The sequence below is a fragment of the Durotheca rogersii genome (assembly GCF_024521655.1).
Source record: "Durotheca rogersii strain YMJ 92031201 chromosome Unknown GGS23scaffold_7, whole genome shotgun sequence".
NCBI classification, from domain to species: Eukaryota; Fungi; Ascomycota; class Sordariomycetes; order Xylariales; family Xylariaceae; genus Durotheca; species Durotheca rogersii.
Genome location: NW_026251238.1, coordinates 362,029 through 385,460, shown reverse-complemented (window position 1 = coordinate 385,460; position 23,432 = coordinate 362,029). Strand labels below are relative to the sequence as shown.

The window sequence follows — 23,432 nt, the reverse complement described above, 5'->3', positions numbered from 1 at the left end:
TGGGCAGCGGGTGTGTTGCCATCCATGTCGCAGCGTTCTATTGATTCGTAATTTGTTCTCGTCCGTTCCTGTTTGCCGTCCTTGATTGTTTCCAGCTCTGCGTTTGCGTCTCGTGCCTCAGCCAGCGATCCCGGAACGACGCCCTACATTATGGCACTCGGAGACGAGGAACCGATGGGCGATGCCCCACCGTTGATTCCCGTACCAACTTCACCACCCGCTGCCTCTATAGCGCCGATGTCCTCGCCCGGAGCGAAGCCTCGCCGCCGGTTTGCCCCGCAGCTCGTCGAGCAGAGCGCGAAGACGTCGTCGGGCAATAGGACGCAGCAACTCGCCCAGAGCAATAAGCTCTCGGCATTGACGCCGCCCATTTCCACTACCAATTCGACTAGGAGACCCACGAGAGATGTGTCAGTCCAGGTGGACGTAGATATGACAGATGCTCCCCCTCCGCCCCTCTCCAAGCCCGCCCGACGCTTCGCACCTGTCCCGATCGAGACAACCTTCGACTCGTACAGAGTGAGCAACAACAGAAAATATCCCATCGGCCCAGCCGCCGAGCTGACTCCGGATCCCTCGCCGACATCCCCCCAAGCACCCCCACTATTTGAGAATGAGAAGCAGAATGAAGAACCGCAGAAGCCGCGAAGGAAGTTCGCGCCGCAGTTAATCGAGACAACCCGACGATCCAAGAAGGCCAACCAGCCCGGGCCCGCCACGAGGCCCGTAGATAAGACGGACATAACGCCGGGCACTAACCACATATATGCCCCGAAACCGAAGCGGAAACCTGGTCCTCGCACTTCTGCTGCCGGCCCCGCACAGGCCACCAGCGATAACGACGGGTTCCTGACTCCGCGTCGGCAGCAGTCTATGAAGCCGCACCCGAACACTCGGCGGAGCACGCGGCATTCCTACGCCCCCGAGCTCGACACCATACTCTCGTCCGAATCGGAAAAATCGGTTGATGATGAGGGAGAAGAGGAAGAGGCACCGGGCCTCTGTATCGGGACTCCGGCCCTGTCCATCGGGACTCCGACCCTCTCTATCGGGGCTCCCGACCCGGACGACAACGACGACGAAGGCAATTCGTGGAATAGTAGGAAATACCACTCACGTGATAGACGAGAATCTTGCGACGAGGAATTCTCGGGCTACCTGCTTGCCGTAGCCGCTAGGGAAGCGCACAGGCAGCGTGAGCTGGAGGCGGCCATGGCAGCGTTCCCCAACGGCGTACGACCTCAGGGGGTGGAACATTTCGTTGTTAGAGACAACTCAGAAGATGACGACCCGTACGACGAGCGGTTGAGGCACGGAACGTCACGGCTTCTCCGCCGCAAGGAGTCCGAGCCAGGCTGGGCAGTCAAGGAAATGCGAGCACACGCTGAAAAGCTAGCTCGGGTGAGGCAGGACGAGGTGATTGTCGACGACGAGCTAGATCACATGGACATAGCGCCTCCGCCGGAAGATCCGTTATGGACGACAACTACGTTCCGGACGTCCCTCGACGAAACTATGAGGGACGCCCCAAGTCCAAACCTGTCCGCTTCCTCGCCGGCCTTACTAGCTCGGATGGATTCACATCCTAGGGGGCAGGACAGGCCCTTTACGCCTTCTCCGCGGCTCGGGCCCGAGACCGGACTACGCGCAAGTCCTTTCGGGATTCCGTTCGGCATCCGCAGCGGGGAGCCGGAGGACCCTCAGATGCGCAAGATGCGCATGGCGGCCGCGCCACCCATGCTCGGAGGTGATCTTGAATTCCGGCTGTGCCCCAGTCCAAAGCATACACGTATGGAGCCGAGCCAGCGGTACTGCGCCGCCGATAAACCTGAGGAGCCGCGACGGGACGTTACCGGAGGGTCCGGTCTCTGGCGTGGATACTGCTCTGCTAAGACGAACTGCACCGTAGAAAACGCCCAACCAGGACCAAATCTTCTCATGACGCCGAAGGAGCCGAATTTCCCGGCCGACCCATTCTCTGCTGCATTTACGGCGTCTATGAGCATTAGCGGCGTCATGACCGCCACGCAGTCGTCGGGGACGACGTCCCCAACGAACCGCCACAGCCTGTCCAAGGGCCTCTACATACTCTCGGGACTTGACGAGCGGTTGAAGAAGGAGAAGGCACGAAAGGAACTCGAAGAGCGCATCGCGGCCGAGTTCGACGACAGCTTCGTCACGCAGGTGTACAACTACATCAGCCTGGGCTATCCCACAACGGCGCGTGCCTTCGACGAGGAACTCAGCAAGATCAGCGGCATCGACATCGAGGAGCTGCGTAAGGACGACAACCTCAAAGTTGAGAAGGGGTTCATGCTGCACATGGAGATGAGCATCCACAGGGACCGTTCGTCGTCGGATTCGGACTTTAGCGAGGACACACAGCTACGCACGCCCGAGGAGGACGAGAGAAGGGCCCGCCGCCGGAGGCAGCCGAAGCCGCCGCGGTGGATCGCGCTAAAGCTGTACATCCGCGAGTGGGCTCGTCAACATCCCGACCTGAACGACAGCGGGACCGCAGAGATGGCCTGGGGCGTCCGGGCCCGGAGAGGAAGCTGGGCCATTTAGAGGTGGTGCGGGTGTATTAAAATTTCCAGCTACACAGCCCTGGGGGGATCTCTGTCTCCCACGGCTGAGGACGAGGGGGTACTAGACAAAAAAGAAAAACACGTAGATGTCACGAAAAATATAGCTGGGGGGGTGAGAGAGGCTTGCACTTGGTAAGGACATACAACACCCGTCCGGGACGACGGTTTCCGGTGTTCCTGTTATTTATTACGCCGCTCGTAGTGCGGTAGCCGCGAGCGGGCATGAGGATGCTTTGCGTTTCTGTTCATTGGGCCGGCGTTCTTGCGTTCTACTCACGAACACACACACACACACACGGACACACACACATATAGGTGCACGGAGAGCGGTAAAGAAAGACCCGGCCGCCAACTAGAGTAAATTTGATAGAGGCGTGCGGTAATGCGAAGCGAAGCGGGGCTCGGCCAAGCCGATGCGAAGATGGCTATTATTCTAGTTTCTCTTGCACCCTGTTCGTTCTCTGCTCCCATGCGTAGGCTAAGTGGTCTCGATCTCCGAGATCCGGAACGTCTCTCCCCTCGCGGTGTTGAAAACTCAACCTCATAACAGCGTGGCGTTGAACTGCCTCCTCTGCCCCTGGAAGTGGGTGCGTATAGGCGAAATACCCTGTGTATCTAGGTACGTCGAGAGGCCACTACGAACGGGAGACTCGAGGAGGGGATCTCCTCTCACTGGCTGCGACGGGGTTATGGTTGGGAAAATGGTCGCGTGAGGGGGGCCCGACGCATCAGGCCACACTCGCGCACGCCTACATACATATTACCTGCATCCGTACCGCCCGCGGCTTGCTTTCCCGCGCACAGCGGCCACAGGCGCCGAGACAACCCCTCTCTCCTCCCTTCTAGAGCTATCGATGGCCCCCGTCTGCCTGTGTAAGCTGTGCAGGTAAGGGTATCCTCACCTCTAGAGCTTGTCCCACGCGAAATCTGACAACCCGCAGGGGAGGATGGGGGTAGGGCGGAAAAAGAGCGCGGGGGCTGCCGCTCGCGATCCGCTGGCTGGCTGGCTGGCTGGCTGGCCGCAATCCTCCCGATCCCCCCCTCCGTCTCTCTATCCATCTGTCTGTCTGTCTGTCTGCGGGCGGCGAGGAGCGAGGGACGAACGAAGCCCGGACCAGCTAGGCTGCGGTGTGCGGCGTGGGGGGTAGGTAGTCACAACAAGCGCAGGAAAAAATCCTTCTTTTTCTACTTCTGCTTCTTCCTCGGCTTCTCCCCGGTTCTCGTTGAGACGGGGCCCCGGGGCGCTGGCTAACCGGGGGGGAGAAGGTCTCTGCGACCTTCCCGAAAGGTACCCCCGTCGACGTCGAGGGTGGGGAGCGGGGCGTGCGCAGAGAGAGAGAGAGGGTGGGTGAGTAGAGCAGGCGGCAGGCCATAGGTAATACCAAAACTACGGGCGTGGGTTGGTGGGCGCCGGGTTGGGATGTGCCGATGGCGGGAGTGGGAACATACGCGCGCATACACCTGTATATATATATATATACGCACGTCTGCATACATATTTCGAGGCGTGTCCCTATCCCGTCCTCTTGCTTTGCTGTGTTCCTTCTCGCCTAGGAGAGTGTAGGGATACGGCTCCCGCGGGAGCAGGCCAATCGAACGGGGGGCAACGGCCGGGGTGGAGGAGAGGGGATTTCGCCTGGGTATATATGAGTACATACACACACACGTCCCCGGCTTATCGTCCCTGGGCTAGGTATATCGAATTGGGATCTCGGATGGCCTCCTCTGAGCTTGCCTACCTCGATGTAGCTACCGCGTGCGGGCCGACTAGAGCCGTACCTGCGCGCGCGGGCGCGGCCCAGATAATGGGTGCCGGGATGTCGACACGTTAATCCTTGTGCCAAGCTTGTTCTACCTGCCTGTTTACTTACCTCCTTGTCTGCTCCCTACGTAGCATTCTGCGCGAATCCCTACAGGCGACCAGAGTGCGGGGAGAGAGGAGGAAGGCAGGCAGGTGGACGGCGAGAAAGAGGAGAATAGCGACGGGCCAAGGGAATCGATTGCATGAAAGGTAATGTAACTTTTCCCTGGTTGTAATATACCCATGGCCTGCCAGAAAACGCTAAAATATATATAAACCGCGTTGTCCCCCCCCGGGTCCCCCTCCGACCCGAGACGTGTCCTAGGTAGAATTGGTTGCGCGAAGCTCAGCCAGCCAGCCAGGATTCTCGCTCACGCTCTTGCCGGCGCCTCGATCGTCCTAACGCGTCGCCCTACGCAACCCCTCTCTCGTGGAAATAGGCCCGGGGACCATGCCGCCGTCGATCAGCCTTCGTGCGGCCTTCGGCCTCGCCGTCATGGCGGTGGCGCCGCTGGCGTGGGCCCAGTTCCCGCCGACACCCGAGGGCGTCACCGTCATAGAATCGAGGTTCGGCGACGGCGTCAAGATCAGCTACAAGGAGGTGTGCCCGTCTCTTTCCCCACAGATGCCCCCCCTTAGACGGATAGCACGGCGGTTTTCGAGAGGCGAGCGAGTTCATCTAACCCAGGGGTTGTGAAAACCGAGGTAGCCGGGTATATGCGAGACGACCCCGGGCGTCAAGTCGTACGCGGGCTACGTCCACCTACCGCCGGGCACGCTCCAGGACCTCGGCGAGGCCCAGGAGTACCCGATCAACACCTTCTTCTGGTTCTTCGAAGCCCGCAACAACCCGCAGAACGCGCCCCTCTCCATCTGGCTCAACGGCGGTCCCGGCAGCAGCTCCATGTACGGCCTCTTCACCGAGAATGGCCCCTGCTTCGTCAACTCCGACTCCAACTCGACCACACTTAACGAGTGGGCCTGGAACAATGAAGGTGAGGTCTAGGATCGATCCCGCGCCCGTTGCCGAGTCCAGCTCGTCGAAACGCGAGCATCTCATCGGCGAGGGAAGTAGAGGTAGCTGGACTAATTGCCTGATTTCCCGCTCTAGTTAACATGCTGTTCCTCGACCAGCCGACCCAAGTCGGCTTCTCGTACGACACGTTGCAGAACGTGACGCGGAACCTCTTCACGGGCCAAGTCACCGTTCTGGAGCCGTCGGACCCGATACCAGAGCAGAGCGTGGCGTTGCTAGTGGGTACGTTCCCGAGCCAGATTCAGCAGCAGACGGCGCGGGGGTCGCGCAACGCCGCTATCGCCCTGTGGCACTTCGCCCAAGCCTGGTTCCAGGAATTCCCGGGCTACCACCCTGCCGACTCGCGCGTTAGCATTTCCACTGAGTCGTACGGCGGCCGCTATGGCCCCGCCATCGCCGCTTTCTTCCAGGAGCAGAACCAGCGCATCGCCAACGGTACCTGGAACGACTCGGATGGCGACAACTACGTCATCAACCTCGACACCCTGATCCTCATCAACTCCTGCATCGACCGCCAGATCCAGTGGCCCTCCTACCCCCACATCGCCTTCAACAACACCTACGGCATCCAGGCCGTCAACGAGTCCGTCTACCTCCAGATGGTCGACGCGCTCGAGCGCCCCGGGGGCTGCCGCGACCAGATCGACGAGTGTCGGGCGCTCGCTCGCGCGCGCGACCCGGAGAACCGCGGGGTCAGCAGCGAAGTTAACGAGGCCTGCTCGGCGGCCGAGACCTTCTGCTCGAACGAGGTGCGCGGCCCGTACCTGGACTACTCGGGGCGCAGCTACTACGACCTGGCGTCGGTCGACCCGAACCCGTTCCCAGCGCCCTTCTACCAAAAGTACCTGAATCAGCCACATGTGCAGCGCGCGCTCGGCGTGCCCGTCAACTTCACGCAGTCGTCGCGCACCGTCTCGGCCGCCTTCCGCGGCATCGGCGACTACCCGCGCCCCGGCTGGGTCGAGGACCTCGCCGAGCTGCTCGACGGCGGCGTCAAGGTGCACCTCGCGTACGGCGACCGCGACTACGCGTGTAACTGGATCGGCGGCGAGGCCGTCAGCCTCGCTGTCAACTATTCTGGCGCGGCCGCCTTCCGCGCCGCGGGCTACACCGACATCGTCATCAACGAGACGTACGTCGGGGGCCAGGTCCGGCAGCACGGCAACCTGTCGTTCGCGCGCGTCTACCAGGCCGGCCACGAGATCCCGTCCTACCAGCCGGAGACCGCGTACCGCATGTTCCTGCGCGCACTCGGAAACCGCGACATCGCAACGGGGGAGGTCGACCTGGTCGGCGCCGCTGATGAGTACTCGACGGTGGGGCCCGCCGACACCTGGGCCATCCGCAACGAGGACCTGCCGGATGTGCCGCACTTCTGCTACGTGTACGACGCGTCGACGTGCACGGATAGCCAGATCGAGGCCGTGGTCAACGGCAGCGCAGTCATCGTCGACGGCATCGTCAGGGACGAAATCTCGGAGAGGCTGTTCCCCGAAATCTTTGGTGGTGGCAGTGAGGGCGGCGAGGGCGGCGGGGGCGGCGAGGAGGGAGCTACTAATACGCCCGGGAGTGCTGCTACCCGATTCGACGCCCGCAGCGTCGCGGTCTGGGCGGCGGTTATTGCTATTATGCACCTCGTCCTGTAATCGTGACTTGTTCGGGGGGTATGCCAGACCAGGTCTTATTTTATGTGGAAGGGAAGACATAGCTCTCTGAAGATAATGAGAATCGAACTTCCGGATGAAAAGGAATTCACACGCCAATGTCCTTCCATTGAACGTGAACCCCTATTTTAAAAAAAACATTTTGCCTCGGAATAGGACCGGAGAAGAAAGGGGTCTCGTAGGACAGTCACCTTCCAGCATATCCTTCTTAAGCAATGGTGCCGGGCTATTAGCGGAAGTGATGAGCATGTAGATGATCGACTGTCCATGGCCCGTTGGTAAAATACAGAGGTCGTCGCAACTTCTCTCAACTTCCACACAGTGTCCAAGTCTGGTCTTGGGGATGCCGGGTCTAGACCGGCCGGGTGATACGCAGTATCTTGATAGGCACTGCAGCAGCGTAAAAGAGCGCTTTTTGCTGGCGCATCGGCTTGGGCTCGAAATCGACGTCCGCCACTAGGAAGCAATGGCAGGCTGCGGGAGTCAGACTACTAGTAGCCTATGATCCTGAAAAGATGCAGGACGTCTCGAGCACGTACCACACTCGTCTCTGAAGGTCTGGAAGGTCTCGGCATTTCTGACGACTCCTGCGATGATAACTACTAGCTCTGCTCTTAGGTCAAAGAGGCTCCGAAGCGTCGACACGAGTGCTACTATGGCGACTTTGTCGTAAGTCTTCTCCCACGGAGTCAGCGCTCTGGCTTCGCTTTAAAGGTTGCGTAGAAGCGGAGGGAAAGGGACAGCTGACGATATCGGCACCAATTACAACATCGTACGGCCGGGCCTTACAATCCCCCTCGACCCAGGTCCCCTCGAGTCCGTCACCCCATCTCAGGGTCTCGGCCCTCGCCTTCCGCGCGTCGTCGAGGCCGTTGAGAGCGAGATTCTGCCTCAGGGCCGCGACGACAGCCTCGTCGCCGTCGGTGGCGGCGACGTAGCTCGCGCACAGGCGGCCAGCCAGCAGGGCGCTGAGGAACCCAGTGCCAGCACCGAGTTCGAGCACGTTCTTGGCGCGGATGAGGCGCGCGCCCGCCGCCGAAAGCAGGTACGCGCCGAGGTGCAGCGAGCCCTCCCAGGTCCGGAACCCGGTCGTACGCGACCCCGACACCATGTGCCGCCGCTCCAGCAGCGTCACCGTCGGTTCTACGTCCCCGTCTTCCCCGTCGTTCCGCGCCTCCGGGATGCAGGTGAACGTTACGTAGGCCGGCCCAGGGGTCGGCTCAAACTCCACGTGTTTGACCCTCCCTGCGAGCGACGCGAAGGCTGCGACAAGCCCTTGCGAGATCTTCTAGACCGCGGGAACGTTAGGAGGCGGTGGTGAGCTCCCCCAGGGGTCGGGGGGCATCATCATGGAAGGACCTGCTAGAAACTTACGGCTTCGGGGGGGTCCTCGGTCGTCTTCTCGATTTTGGCGACGAGCCGCGTCAGCACGCGCAGCTGGTACTGCTCGGGCGGCAGCCTTGGGTTGCGGCCGGCGTCGAACAGATGCTTATGCAACCACGTCTGGGCGTCGGCGCTCTTGAGCAACCGGGGCGGCGGCCAAGCGAGGAAGTCGGGCTCGAAGAGCTGCAGGTACTGGCGGCGTAGGAGGAGCAGCTCGGGGTCTACATCTTGGTATGCCATCACGAGCCGCTCGGTAGAAATTGCCGCGTTTTTGCTTGTGGGGAGAGGAGAGAACGAATAATGGTTACGGCCACGGAGGTGGTGACAAGGTGGTGATGGTGTAATCAAGCCCCGTCAAGGAGGAATGCCGGGTATATGCAATAAACTGATTTCACCTGCTGTGGATCCTCAGGCATCAAGAATGGAGGCCTGTGATTGGTGGAATTGAAGAAAAACACGCAACAGCTAACTTGTTCGTAAAACGCTGTATTTAAGTTTAGCAGTTCACCTTCAATTGATCAACTAGGTTCAGCTTTCAACACGTCTTGCATGCCTTACAATTAAGGCAGCGAGGCCACGAGAGTGAACCGTCAAAACGCACACTGCCATCTAACAGATGCATATGCATATCATCCTTAGTTGGCTCGTCGGAATGCCTAGGAATGCCCAGGATTGAGGCTTCAAATCGGACCCTGCTCCGAATTCCCTGTTTCTCGATTACTTCTCGGTATTTTCTCGTCATGACGACGCAGCGGAATGGGTGATCCATCCCACACCAAGCACAGTAATTTACGCGCTTTGAGTGGCAAGTCGTCGGTGTTATCCTGCTGCGGGACTCTATTACATTTGGACGTTGTCTCCGTTATCTAGATTGCCTAGCTGGGCATGTCTGCGCGCTTCCCGTCTTCACAGCATAAATTCGCAAAACCAGCATGGCAATGCTCCAAATCCTTCGTTGCCAAACCGCGGGCGGCATCTTGGGCTGGCTAGCATCCCTTGGCCTAGATGCCTCACATATCGGCATTACTAGAGCCATCCCTGCAGGGAGAGCAGCCTAGCTTACCTAAACAGGCCGCGTATAGTATAACTATATACAGACAGCTTAGGTAGTGGCTGTCTAGCGAGGATCTATAATACATAGATATAGGTATATATGATATATATGATATAGGGAGGAAGGTGAAAATACATGTACGATACCCATATACATCCTGAACCCTGCAAGGGCTAGTCCTACTACTACACTAAGGAATTGTGATAAGGTTAGGTAGGCCGAGTCTATAGATCAGCCTAACTAGTCCCCTGAACCTTACCCCAAAGCGGGTCACGGCTTCCTGAAGATTCTATTAGCTCTTTCCTACGACCGTACTCCACTAGTTAGTTGGGGTGAGATCCTTTTGATTACTTAAGCCTCTACTACCGCTACTACCGCCACCACTACTACCACCGCTACCACTGCTACCACTACTACCACTACCAAGTCAACTGTACTACCAAGTTAACTGCACCACCAAGTTAACTGCACTACTACCGCCGCTACTACTACTACTACCGTTAACCTGATTATTTATTAGATGCTCCTAGGGCAACTTTTGATTACGAAAAAGAATAAATTAAGTGTACGTTCGTACGGTGGTTAGAAAGGAGAATTTAGTGACCCTTGTACGAAAAGTTTGGGTGACAGGGATAAAGTTTGGTTGACAGGGAAAAAGCTCGGTAAAATCGCCTAATCCGGTTAGAGGTTGGGGTGAGGTATAGGGGACTAGTTGGGCTGATCTGAGACCTCGGTAGGCCTGGATCCTTAACTAAGTCTTCGGCGTTGCCTTCGTTGGATATGAGATGAAGACTCTGTGATTGCCTTAAGTACCTAGGTAAGGTTGGGTTTGGGATTTCGCTCAACCCAGTGGTAAACATCTCTCGCCTCTACGTATATGGGCAGGCACTGCTAAGCTGCAGCCCAGCGGCGGAACATAGTTGTGCAAGACAGGTGCGAAACCGACCGAGCTGGGAGTTAGGGCGGAGCCGCGCCCGAGACCCGGCGGCCGGGTCTCTTGCGTACCACGAATCCACTCGTCCATGGTTATTGTGGCCGTCGTCGTAAGCTTGTCCAGCCGGGCAACCGGCTACGGCCTATAGCTAGGTGGCAAATGCTTATATATATATTCATCACCTGGGCCGTGGCGGCACAAGAACACAAGCAGCGTCTGTTCTCCACCATATTTGCTTACCTGGAACGACGACTTCAAACGTACACGCCACCGCAGCTCTCGAGTCTTAGAGCGCCGGGGGTCAATCTCATTAGCACCTATGTGGATTCTAGCAACAGTGACCAAATATGTGCAGCGTCCCTCCCTCTTCCGCGAATCCCGACTCTCCGGCGACGCCGTCTCGCCTCGCCATCCGGGGAGAAGCCAGCCGGCGAACGCTGCGGAAACCGCACGCGTGTGGGTGTATGGGACTTCTAAGCTCCGTAACGCCGCCCAATGCAGATGAATGGTATCTTGGTTCGTTGCCGCCTCGTCTGCTTCTATCGTCTTCACACCATAAACGACTCGCCGCAGCCGCATTCCTCCTCTGCGCCGCGCAGGTTAGCATGGGTCTGACTTGCCCTTTTTTTTTCATCTATGGGTCGAGGGGGTTCGGTTCCTAGGGTGAAGGCGGGAGGAAGGGGGTCGCTCACTGATGTTGGGATTTCGGAAGATGAATTGCTGCCGCAACCTATCCTCGATCCAGTCCATCTCGCTCCCGATAATGCTGAAAAGCGCCTTGCTGTCGATGACAACCTTGACGCCGTCCTGCTCCACCTCTTCGTCGAACATCCCGGGCTTGTCCACGTACTCCAGGTGATACGAGAGGCCACTGCATCCCCTGTTGCGCACCCCCACCTTGATCAACTTCGGTTGTGGCTGGTCGAGAAGACTGCGTAGGTGTTCCACGGCCGACGGGGTCAGTTTGAGCGCCGCCTTGCGCGGCTTGAACTTGCGCTTGGGGGGCGCCGGCTTCAGCTGCTGGGCTTCGGTCTCTAGGATCGTGGGGTTCGCGTTGGCACTGGGTTGCGCCGCCGCCTCAGGCTGAGCTGGCTGGGGGGGCGGGCGTGTCTCATGGACCTCTGGAATGGGGCTTGTAGCAGGGATTTCTCGAGCGGGTTCGTTTCGAGGTTGAGTTCGGGTCGGGGTGAGAGGGTATGGGTGGTAGGTAGGTATCGGCTGCATCTTCTCTGACGACGACGTGTACCATGGCTGATAGTTGGAGAACTGGCGCAGAAGGCTCTCGCAGGGCCTTGCCCGCGGCGCAGACGTAGTGAGCCGGCGACCCAGCAGACCGGCGGAAGCTCGTGAGAGAACTACGCGCGTCGAACCCATGGTGGCGGAGAGCAGATAAAAAGCCGCAAAAGGTAGCCGGGGGAAGACGAGGTCAGTGCATCAGAGTCTCTTCGGGGAGGGTGTGAGGTCTATAATAATTAGGTATTTAGGATACGGGTGCTCTGAGGCAGCGTCCAACATGCATATGTGTCGGTAAGTAGATAGGCGGGTGGAAAATTGGAAATCCAGTCAGGTTCGCCCGGAACTGCTTTGAAAACAACCAGGAGATCTGATGACATCGGTCGATGGCTACCCGGCCTTAGCCCGGTCCAATCACACGTCTGTTATTGGTCACCATTAGCCGGGTGAAGGGGGTGCGATGGGGGAATAATGATATTCCGAATATGTGTATACACGTACTCTCAGACTTGGATATGCAGATGTACCGTGTAGGTACCATACCGGGAGGGGGGGGTCTATGGACAGTATGTTAGCAATAGAGTCGGGGTACGGACACGGTAACTAAATCTGGTAAGGGTTACCTATTCTTTCGAAAGAGCTAAAAGAATTATAGCAAGGGTCGCGGTACCGACCTTATTACCTTCCCTTCTTATAATTTCAGGATGGTTTTTATGACTACGTAGGAACCAATGTCCAGACGGATATGACAATGTCCAGACGGATATAATGTCTATATATTCCATAGGTACCTACCTACCTACCTACCTACTTACCTACCTACCTACCTACCTACTTAGACCTACCTACCTAGACCTGTTGTCTTCATCTTTTTTCTACATACCATGATCTACTACCCATCTTCGAACCTATCTTCGAACCTATCTGCGAACCTATCTTCGAACCTATCTGCGAACCTATCTGCGAACCTATCTGCGAACCTATCTGCGAACCTGTGGGAGCCAGTTCGCGCGTAGAATCTATCTATCTTCGAACCTATCTACGAACCTATCTGCGAACCTGTGGGAGCCAGTTCGCGCGCGTGGAATCTATCTATCTATCTTTGAACCTGTAGGAGCTAGTTCAGGCGTATGGAATCTATCTATCTGCGAACCTATCTGCGAACCTATCTATGAACCTATCTACGAACCTGTGGAAGCTAGTTTGGGTGCGTGGAATCTATCTATCTTCGAACCTATCTGCGAACCTATCTGCGAACCTATCTGCGAACCTATCTGCGAACCTATCTACGAACCTATCTGCGAACCTGTGGAAGCTAGTTCGGGCGCGTGGAATCTATCTATCTTCGAACCTATCTTCGAACCTATCTGCGAACCTATCTGCGAACCTGTGAGAGCCAGTTCGCGCGTAGAATCTATCTATCTTCGAACCTATCTACGAACCTATCTGCGAACCTGTGGGAGCTAGTTCGCGCGTGGAATCTATCTATCTATCTTCGAACTTATCTTCGAACCTATGGGAGCTAGTTCAGGCGTGTGGAATCTATCTATCTTCGAACCTATAGGAGCTAGTTCGCGCGTGGAATCTATCTATCTATCTTCGAACCTATCTTCGAACCTGTGAGAGCTAGTTCAGGCATATGGAATCTATCTATCTTCGAACCTGTAGGAGCTAGTTCGCGTGTAGAATCTATCTATCTTTGAATCTATCTGCGAACCTATCTGCGAACCTATCTACGAACCTATCTGCGAACCTATCTACGAACCTATCTGCGAACCTATAGAAGCTAGTTCGGGCGCGTAGAATCTATCTATCTATCTACGAACCTATCTACGAACCTATCTACGAACCTATGGGAGCCAGTTCGCGCGCGTGGAATCTATCTATCTTCGAACCTATGGAAGAGAGGTAGGAGGTAGGTAACAGACGTAAAAGATACAAAGGTACAAAGGTACGTACCTAGTAACCTAGAGGTAACCGGGTAATCCTATAGAATGTACCTTTTTTAAAAATAAAGACATTATGTCCGGATGGTAACTATGTCGAGAAATGGTAATAATATCAGCCTAGAGTTTAACTTACTCTTATTACGAGGCAGACATTATGTCCAGTCATAGAAAGGGTTGCTAACATAGTGTCAATAGACCCCCCCCTCCCTGTATGGTACCTAATATATAGGTACGTACCTGCCTAGGTATATATAGCACTGCCATCCACCCATCATAGGTCCAAGTGGCAACGACCCGGTAGCCCGGTATCGGGCATGGAGGACCAAGGTACCAAGGTACCAAGGTACTTTGCAGGCCGGGCACTTACATAAGCAATGCAAAGTGGCTGTTGTCAGGAGGACAGTGCTTGCCTCCAAGTCACACGTGTTTCCGCACGATGCATTACGAAAGCTGTCAGAAAGCAGCCATTGATTGGTGTCGCATGTCTCGCAGTCCCATCCCATCCCATCCCATCCTATCCTATCCCATCCCATCCCATCCTATCCTATCCTATCCCATCCCATCCCATCTACCATGTGCAGATATCTGGCTGGATCGACATATAATTCGGTACCGAAACCACCAATGAGGCTAACCTCAGGGCTGCTCTCCCAAGGCTGTTAACAATCCGTCGCGCCACGACAATGGTAGCGTGAGCGTTGTGTCCATCACGCATCGTTCCCCCCCCTTGCGCATCAACGCCGACCATGGAAGCCTCTCCTTTAACGCAACAGGCTCGACCTGACCACTTCCAGCCTAAGATTGTCCAGCTGTATGAGGTGCTATTCAAGGTTCGGGAGCATTGGAAACACCCCCATCATTTTCGGACTGGGCCACAGCTGACTTCGGGAAACCCAAGGTACGTCTGACTACGGAAGGGCTACCTCTATGCCTGCCAGGCCGCTGACCCTCGCTCCGATAGGACGACGTCGACGGGGATGGAGACAAGCCCGAGGGCTTCTGGCGCGAGTTCTTCCTCCTGAAACCAGACCGAATCTCCCTGCAGCGAATCCTAGCCGATCTAGGACCCGAAGACCTGCTGGGCCTACAATCACAAACCAGATACCTCTTCTCGAGAGCGGTGGAATGCCTGAAGAAGGATAACGTCGTCGCCGATTCCCACGCGCTCGAGGTAGGATCAGGCTCGGCCCCATAGCTGAATCAAGAAGGGACCTCCCTAACCGGTAGCGTACAGACCTTGACCACCTTCTTCTCCGCGATCCTCTCGAAGAGGTACACGAACCCGAGCTCTGATATCATTGCCGTGCTGGCCGGACTGGACCACGTCGATGCGGTCTTCACCGACTTTGTAGGAGCCCTGGATGGGATAATTCGCAATGGGAAGACAAGTAGGTTGGTGTTCGTCGTTGTCAGGCGCCCGGGCATGCTGACGGTGCGATAGTGGAGGTTCGGCAGAGGGCGGTGGAAGTGGTGCTGTCCATCACCTCAGGCGCATACCAGACAAGCCTTCTCACATATTTCATACAACGGGATCTCTTCCCCGCCATCATGAAGGTGGGCCTATTCTCATTCCCTTTTTCCTCGGGTCCATACTTGCAACCGTCGGGGCAGAGCTAATACGGTATCTTAGTTCATCCAAGAATCCGACTCGCCTTCCCGCGCCCTCGAACCGTTCACCTTGCTAGGGCTGTTAGCGAACTACAACAAGTTCGAGTTCCAAAACCCGTATCAGTTGCGGCTTAACGACTTCGTCAACGAGGCGGCTATACAGAAGATCGTCAGATGCGTCGGCTACACCTGCCGAAATCTAAGGGGTCAATATATCGATATACTACAGGATTTGCCTGAAGGGTGGTCTATCACCAGTACTCTGAACATGATCGGGCTTGGCGCTATCGCGCCCGGTGCGAAGGCAAACCACAAACCAACATACGATCCGGAGATAGCGAAACAGATGTTCTCAAAGCTGTAGGCTGCCGCCCCCAGCCACCGCTTACGACTATGGCTAATCATTTGCCCAGGCCCGGGGAGGAGGCGGCCCTACTACTAGGGACGTACGACTTTAGCCACGCGAATAAACTCTTCTGCTTTAACCTCGTCACCCTAGCGGCCGACAAGGGCGAGGAGCAACCCATCTCGAGCTTCCTGTCGCTGACGTCTTACCTACTGCAGCACGCATTCTTGTCCGCCCGAGCGACTAACTACGCTCATCTCAGCCTGATGGTGTTCCGGTTAGTGGTCGAGGACCAGCTGCTGTGTAAGAGGATCTGCAGCGAGGAGAGCAAGGTTGCGGTCCGGCTGTGCCGTCAACGGCAGCCGTTCCTGCCGGCGGCGCGGGGCGAGCGAATCCTAGCGACGAGCGTGCTAGACACGATGATCGACGGCATCAACCACAATCTGCGGCGCAGGCTGGACGTAAGCCTGTACACGCTCTGCGTCGGCATCATGCTGCGCATCATCTCGTACCTTTCCCGGTCGAGAACGCGGTTGCAGTACCACTGGTCCGAGCTGTTCCGGTCGCTGCTGTCCCTCATCCGCTTCCTGACCGCCTACGCGTCAGACCTCAGGAGCTTGTCGCACTTCGACTCGCTCCTGGACCTGGTGGTGAATCTGCTGGCCCTCTCGCTGTCGGCCGGGGAGGCGTATCTCCCGACGCCTGCGGCCTATGACGACCTATTCTATAAGGTGGTGGAGAGCGGTGAGGTACTGACTAAATTCCGCGACACATACAACTTGTCGAGCCGGCCGTCGAGCTCGATCGGTACGCTGATCAGCGTCAGCACGCACTACAAGACGATGCTGGACTCGGGCGGCTCTAAGAGAAGCCTGACGAGCACAGAGGTAGCAGAGGTAATCAAGCAGGGTTACGAGACGCTGAGCATCCAGGCCAAGGAAGGCTTGGACGGCTGGGAACGGTATCGCGAAGCGGACGAGAAAACGCTGCTGAAGAAGATGGCGCGGGCGACGGTGACGGACGTGCAGGTGGTTGTGCAAACGTAGTAATCGGCGGAATTGCCAGTGGCAGGCCGCCGGGCCCGTGCAGAAAAACGTGGTCGGGGGGTTGCTGCGATTCGCCTATTACGGCAATGGAGACGCGCCGCCGTGCCTCGGGCAGGAGACGACGGTGCTTAATAAAGGATTAGTGAGGGTATCTACGTGCTTGTCGGGCGAGTCGAAAAATTGAAACCGGAGTGGCAGACGAGCTATGGGCAGCGTGCTAGTGTCGTAGTTGTGTTCTTCCTCTCGCATTCCATGCCGGTTTAAGGACAAGACGACCAGAAAAGAAGAAGAAAAGGAACCGAAAGAGAGAAGGAAAAAAAGGACCTTTAGATACTCGGCCCGTCCGAATGTTGTAGACGCGGCTGATTGGTGGGCGACCAAACGGCCGGCGCCCGCCAAGGCCACACGCCGGTTTCCCCGTAACGCAGGCGTGCAGCGCCCAGTCCCTTTCTCGCGTGGTTCGCAGCCAGGTTGCGACCCGGAGCCGAGAAGCGGTGACTGCGCGTGCCAGTACGTGGCTCAGTGTGACCCAAGTCACGCACCTCCGGCAGCCACGCGGCCACAGGTGGCATTGCAGGCCGAGGGGCGGGCGGTGATTGGCCGAGAAATCTGGCTGCCCGATGGGGATCCGTCGGTTGCCGTATGGGGCAGGTGGGGCCAGCTGGCTACCACCGATAGGGTTAGCGCACATGTCGGCGGTTCCCAGTACAGCGAACGACCGCCGACCGACACCAATGCGTGCTGGTAGAGGCGTGTACACGTCCTGTATATGGACATGGACCGCCGAGGTACGTCTAGGGATGTACACCCGACGCCAGGACAACTAATTTTCAAATAGCCTGCCCGCGGCCGCACACCTTCACGAGCCCCTCGCACCCCGAGCTCTTCGCACTCCGGTCTCGTCTCCCGGGCCCCACGTCTATCCTTCCATCCCGGCGCCCGGTAGGTAGAATAGTTTGTCGACGCGGTCTCGACGATCCCGTAACGCACCCAGTCCCCTAGGAACATCCCTGGACGCCCAAGTCCATCGGCACTCTCGGACCGAAGACGCGTCCAGCGCCTCTCACGCTCTCAACCGCCGGAGACGAGCCGCTCCCCCCCCCCCCCCCCCCTCTCCCCCTCTCGCCGTTGGCCGCTCTCGATGCTGGCATAGACCACCTCCTGGGCAGCACCACCCGATAGGAATCTGTCGACGAGGGGTCTTGGTGTCGCAGGCAAGGTCGCTTCGAGAGTAGATCGGCGCTTGACGCCTGCCGCCGTGGATGGCTGCCAGCTAGCAACTTCTACTATTCCCGGGCGCCGAGACCTCAGCGTGATAGAGTAGGGTAGCACTACCGGAGGGTTCCACCGCCCTCACGCGTATGGAGCCAGTCTACGTCCGCAGTAGACGAGGCCCCCTGCGAGAGCAGCTGGCTTCTCGCCTGCTTCTCCTGCCAGAGGGGAAATACAGGAGAGACATCCCCAGGGTATCCCAGTCTAGGGAATATTATCGAATGGCGTAGAGAACGCTTCTATTTCCGTAAGTTGATCTGGCAGAATCTATCCATGTTCGAAGCGTCACCGTCTTCATGTGGTCGGCATTCCCACCTGCCACCCTGCACGACGTTGTATAGAACAGAATACGATGCAGTGATTCTAGGCATCAATGCGACCTGGGAGAGGCTACCGCCCAGGCAGACTTTTAGAGGAGAGACTCTGCTCTGAGGAAACGTACCACCAACCGACCTCGTCGTAACCGGGCGTGGCCATCTCCCATACACGCACATACACACATGCACATACACACACGCACACTCACTCGCACGCACTCACTCACGCTCACTCACATACGCCTCGAACCGGAGTGCAGAGGCCAGCGACGCTCTCTTCGAACAGCCTGCATGAAGGTAGGATAGTGACCGCGCATACCCGAGCCGACTTCCCTCCGACCATCGTCTTATAAATCTGCCGGTGGACTGTACGGCTAATCATGAAGGCCGATGGCATGATCTGACGGCGACGCCTGCATGAGGGATCGCATGGCGCAACTCGCTCCCTCTGAACGCTTTTGTCATTCGCGGATCCAATTTCCTGTTCGACTGGGCGCCGTATGCCGTTGATTCCCGCACCAACTACTAATGGGGCCCGGGTGGGCTGTCATGGGGGCAGGACGAGTCCATCGTCATATCAGGGCCCGCATTCCACTCCGACGCCTCCCCTCCCGCAGCATGGAATAACACAAGCAGGAATCGGTATGCAGCATGCTCAAATGCCCATATCACACACCCGGAAGCCTCCACGATGCCCAAAATACGCCCTTCATCGTACAGGCGGAGCACTCCTCGCGCCCAGCCAAAGGGCCATGCAGATGTGGTAACCGCCCGTACGATAACCGGGGTAGATAACGAAATTCCACGTCGTGGCCCAGCGAAAAGACGGCCCGTCTAGGACCGATCTGTCCAGGACCGAGCCGTCTCCTCCCCTCGTCCCCCCCTTCGACCACGTGCTTTGTCAAGCGCCAGGATGAGAAAATGCCTCCCCAGCATCCAGAACGATTCCAATGTAACCCATCACACTTAGGATTTTAGCGAGATAGGCGGCCATTCTGTCCTACTACACCATCCACGACTCGCCAGTAGGGCTTGGGTCGGCGCAGCGTAGGTGTGACCTATTATAAAGCTGAGAGGCGGAGGGCAGTATTATAGATTCCGATAACGAGAGCTCCGAAAAAGAGGAGTAAAGGTCACGTCCCAGAATAACCATAATAGATAAGAATTAACTGCCTCGACCGCTCAGTATTAGATCCTTCTCGGGGGTGAAGAAACCTGAGAGAGAAAGAAGACAGAACGAGAAAGATCCCTTCCGACCCAGGTATGTAAGAAGAGACCGAACATGCGGGCGAACGCTCCCTAAGCCACCACTTCTCCGGCAGACAATCATGTGCGACTGGGAGCGAACACTTTGCTCCACGTGCAACCGCGTAGTTCAGGACAAGTGCGTCGGCCCTTGCACGGATACATACCACGAGATCTACACGAATGGGGCCAGCGTGAGGATTGTCCACGGGACGTGCGGGCCCTGCAGCCATCCGACGCCGCCGTGAGACAAAGGGTGACCTGGCCTCACCCTACATACCTACGCGCATGCGTCTACGAACAGAGCCGGACCCGCACACGGCGACGACGGTTTAGAGGGGATAGGAGAATTTTGATCGCGAGAGAGGGTGGAGGGGGGTGTGAGACTCAGGGGTTAAGCGGGGCTGAATTACAACGGCAATATATTGCGATGTCACTCTCATCCGGGATCCTGGGAGCAATGCTGTGCAATGTCTTAGGAGGCAAGCGCCGTGCATCGCCACGCTCTAGGGGGGAGAGAATACTTACCGAGGACAGGAGCGGGTAAGCGGCTGCACTATACTGTACTATGGACATGTTCCTATCGACACTAGTAATATATATGCAGATCTCCAACCCTCCCATCATCGTCAGCCTCGCTCTCCAACCAGCACGGTGGCCAAATTCCCGGCCCCTCTGCATACAAAATACAATACCTACTACCACTACTTGGGCGAACTAGGACCCGGATATAGTGGGAGGAGAAGGGAGCCATAATATGTGCCTAGTGATTCGAATTCACGACCATTTGTATACCTACGTTATATACATCGTAGGGGGGGCAATGTGCCTGTGGGCGTGATATTGGGGTTTCTCATGCACCAAGCCAGTGGAAAGGTCTATTATATTAAGGGGGGGGAGGTGATTTTCGTAGGACACTCCAAATCACAGACCGCTACGTAAAATACCCCGATACTCCCCCAATCAGAAAATGGCCGTCCTAGGGCTACGGCACCAACGAGAAGAGAATATGCTGCCAAATCTCATGGGCAGTGTTCTAAATCGTGTTCTCTTCGGGGACCTAGCAGCATATGGCCCTATCCGTGGAGAGGGCAGGAAGCTCTTCTCTACCTACCCCCTTACCCCTTTATCCGCCCTGGGCGAGGGAACTGCCTCGAACTCCTTCAACCCTCGCACAACACCCCCCCCCCCCCCTCCCTAGCTGTGGGCATTCACTGCGTGTTTAAACTACAGCTTTCGTGTCAAAATATCAAGAAGTCGTTGTCGATACCGATTCTATAGGCGACTGGACCCCGAAGAGTCGGGTGCGATACGTACTAGCGCCCAAAGACGAGCAGCGGCCACCGCCAGCAAGACACGAAGCACGTAAACAAACCACGCACAGGAACCGCCAGACATATGTACTAATTAGCAACGAGGAACTTCTTGCCGGAGCCGAAAGCACACGCAACACGTTCACATTCGCCGTGCCTACCCTCGCGAACCGACTCGACCCGACGACACCCGCACCGCCGCTCTGCCACCTCTCCCTCCCCTTCCCCTCTCTCCTCGACAACCCCTTTCTTCCGCCCGCACGCTACCGGCGCTCCCGGCCCTTCAGTCGTAGTACCTCCGCGGCCAGATATTCATGGCGGTCTTGACGCCGGCCTCGACGGGGAGCCCCGCGTGGACGGTGCGGTCGTCGCCGGTGCCGTTGGCGAACAAGTTGACCCAGAAGAGGGCGTTGCCGGCGACGGGGCGGAAGGCGAGGCCGCCGTCCTCGTGGGCGCGCCAGAGGGGCCTCTCTCGGTGCCCTCCCACCTCCTCCTCCTCCTCCTCCTCCTTCTCCTTCTCCTCTGGCCCGGCCGAGAGCGGCGCCGGCGCCGCGAGGCGCGGGAACCAGGTCTCGCCGCCGGCGCAGGCGTCCTCGAGGACGGCGAAGAAGCTGGCGACGCGGTTCCAGGGGCGGGCGGCGGCGGGGCGCGGCCGCTGCGGCCGCGGGAACCAGTCGCGGTGGGGCCCGAAGTGCTGGCCGGCGGCGTAGCGCACGAGCTGGGGCGCGGGCGCGTCGCCGGGCGCGCGCAGCGCCGGGCCGAGCAGCCGCGCCGCGCGCGCGAGCACGCAGCGCACGGCCGGGTGGCCCGGCGGCAGCGCCGCCGACGCCGACGTGCGGCCGGCCGTGCCGCTGCGGTCGCGGCCCCCTCCCCCCCCCGCCCCCGGCTGCTGCACGCGCGACGGCGCGAACCCCGCCGCCGCCCCGGCCCCCAGCAGCGCCGCGATCTCCGCCCCCGACACGAACCCCCGCAGGTAGAGCACCACCGGGTCCACCGAGATGATCTCCGCCGTGTACGCGTGCGGCCGGCAGACGAAGGGGGCCGTGCGGCCGTCCCCGGGGCGCGCCGGCGGCGCGGGCGCGGCGGCGTCGAGGGACGGCGATAGTAGCGCGGCGAGGGGATGCGGGGGCGCGGCCCGCCATACGAGCGCGCCGAGCGCGCCGAGCGCGGCGACGAGCAGCGCGAGGACCAGCGCGTGGCGGCTGGTCGGCCGCGGCAGTATCGCGGGTGTCATGGTCCGTGGTGCGATGCGGGCGACGGAGCCCGAGCGTCGATATCAGGGGCGAGCGTCGCACAGGTGCGGGCTGGGTTGTTCGGTTTGCACCATAGGTAGGTGAGAATCATAAAGAGAGAGAGAGAGAGAGAGAGAGAGAGAGAGAAGCGAGGCAGGCAGGCCGGGAGGATGGCAGATAAATCTCACAAGCGATAGCTTCTAGCTGCCTCCCCGGGCGATCCACGTACGGCTCGACGGTGCGCGGAGAGCCTCGTTCCGAGGGGGAGCGAGCTGGTTGGCGGCTGCGCGCCCACGCACCTAGCCGTCGATGCGACTCGCCCTCCCCCGCCCCTTTTCGCACACTGCCGGGACCGTCACATTCTGGCCGCGCGCGCGCGGTGACACCCGCAATGCCGGCTGAAAAGAACAAGCAACTCTGGCTGGCCACTGCTACTACTGCCGCTGGGACGGCGAGGGGGAGGCACGATGCGCCGTCGGAAGCATCAATGTGGCAGTACTGCTACTATCCAGACACGTCATCTCGTAACTACCCCCCCCCCCCCCGAGGGAGCAGGATAGGGGTCGGCGTATAGCTAGCGATCGTCCAGGGGAGGTGTTTCTATGCTGGTATACTGGCCCCGAGCGTTAGGGAACGGTTGGCCGCATCTGGACAGCTAGCCTCGCACACGTCGGATTCGGTGCAGTCCCTCGAGAACACACTAGAAGGGGAGCCAGGTATTGGTGGCGTTCGTTGGGGCAAGGGCAGGGACAAGGGAAGGGGGGGGGGATTTATAGGAGCGGAGGGTGACAGCGTATAATCGCCTGCACACGATGTTGTATTGCCACCTCCCCCTCTCCTCCCTGGTTAACACAGTTCTCACGCAGTTAGTTCCAAGAATCGTGCTGACTTGGTATAGACGTCAAGTAGCAGTCGCGTAAACGTGGAGAACCTAAATCGTGCCACTCTTCAACTACGAGCACTACAGCGCGGATCCCGAAAGCCAACCATTCTATCGTGGACTCGCGGAACGCCTAGGTAATATGGGATGTATTTAGTGATTAGGCCGCAGACAGCCGTAGTGATACTTCTTAGGTCTCAGAGCTAGCAGGCTATTAGCCCAGTGCCTATCGTGCGAAGGGACGCCTCCAACGGATCCGCATAAGCGCTCATGTGTTAGACATCGCTATTATCCTCCACGAGAAAGACGCCGGCGGCTACAGAATATTCTGGCCAAGACCAACTCTTCGCTGGCTGCCAGATAGAGCATGTTATAGGGCCTTCCGATGACGTATTAAGGAGATATAGCTACCACGCATAAGGTCCCGGGGTCGTCCATACTCGTACTGTAGGCTTGAGAGGGGGTATGGGTAGCTATAGAACCGAGCTATTTATTGCGGCTTGTGATGGCGCGGCTCCTTAACATCGAGAA

At 58.0% G+C, this 23,432-nt stretch overlaps 6 protein-coding genes across 6 annotated transcripts; 3 read left to right on the top strand and 3 right to left on the bottom strand.

Annotated features, from left to right (window-relative positions):
• Positions 1 to 3: 3 nt before the first annotated feature.
• Positions 4 to 2,792, top strand: GGS23DRAFT_482364 (uncharacterized protein). The gene has a single exon (XM_051514314.1). It carries the CDS (start codon positions 151 to 153, stop codon positions 2,566 to 2,568), a length of 2,418 nt encoding a protein of 805 aa, XP_051372806.1. The 5' UTR covers positions 4 to 150; the 3' UTR covers positions 2,569 to 2,792.
• Positions 2,793 to 5,498: 2,706 nt separating this feature from the next.
• GGS23DRAFT_562912 (serine carboxypeptidase) lies at positions 5,499 to 7,564 on the top strand. Its single transcript, XM_051516054.1, has one exon. It carries the CDS (start codon positions 5,506 to 5,508, stop codon positions 7,069 to 7,071), a length of 1,566 nt encoding a protein of 521 aa, XP_051372805.1. The 5' UTR covers positions 5,499 to 5,505; the 3' UTR covers positions 7,072 to 7,564.
• Positions 7,287 to 9,002, bottom strand: GGS23DRAFT_482223 (putative methyltransferase-domain-containing protein). The gene is made up of 4 exons (XM_051514313.1): positions 8,464 to 9,002; positions 7,838 to 8,377; positions 7,629 to 7,764; positions 7,287 to 7,563 (listed from the first exon to the last, which is right to left on the bottom strand). Exons 1-4 carry the CDS (start codon positions 8,710 to 8,712, stop codon positions 7,442 to 7,444), a joined length of 1,047 nt encoding a protein of 348 aa, XP_051372804.1. The 5' UTR covers positions 8,713 to 9,002; the 3' UTR covers positions 7,287 to 7,441.
• A 1,358-nt stretch (positions 9,003 to 10,360) lies between these two features.
• On the bottom strand, positions 10,361 to 12,375 carry GGS23DRAFT_562871 (iron-binding protein iscA). The gene is made up of 4 exons (XM_051516053.1): positions 12,317 to 12,375; positions 12,195 to 12,250; positions 11,153 to 12,115; positions 10,361 to 11,046 (listed from the first exon to the last, which is right to left on the bottom strand). The coding sequence occupies exons 3-4, from the start codon at positions 11,832 to 11,834 to the stop codon at positions 11,009 to 11,011; spliced, it is 720 nt and encodes a 239-aa protein (XP_051372803.1). The 5' UTR covers positions 11,835 to 12,115; positions 12,195 to 12,250; positions 12,317 to 12,375; the 3' UTR covers positions 10,361 to 11,008.
• Positions 12,376 to 13,925: 1,550 nt separating this feature from the next.
• GGS23DRAFT_562869 (DUF1741-domain-containing protein) lies at positions 13,926 to 16,981 on the top strand. The gene is made up of 6 exons (XM_051516052.1): positions 13,926 to 14,472; positions 14,604 to 14,813; positions 14,877 to 15,030; positions 15,084 to 15,196; positions 15,273 to 15,610; positions 15,664 to 16,981. Exons 1-6 carry the CDS (start codon positions 14,389 to 14,391, stop codon positions 16,640 to 16,642), a joined length of 1,878 nt encoding a protein of 625 aa, XP_051372802.1. The 5' UTR covers positions 13,926 to 14,388; the 3' UTR covers positions 16,643 to 16,981.
• Positions 16,982 to 20,682: 3,701 nt separating this feature from the next.
• Positions 20,683 to 22,269, bottom strand: GGS23DRAFT_619889 (uncharacterized protein). The gene has a single exon (XM_051521050.1). The coding sequence runs from the start codon at positions 22,021 to 22,023 to the stop codon at positions 21,073 to 21,075; it is 951 nt and encodes a 316-aa protein (XP_051372801.1). The 5' UTR covers positions 22,024 to 22,269; the 3' UTR covers positions 20,683 to 21,072.
• Between the last annotated feature and the right edge of the window lie 1,163 nt (positions 22,270 to 23,432).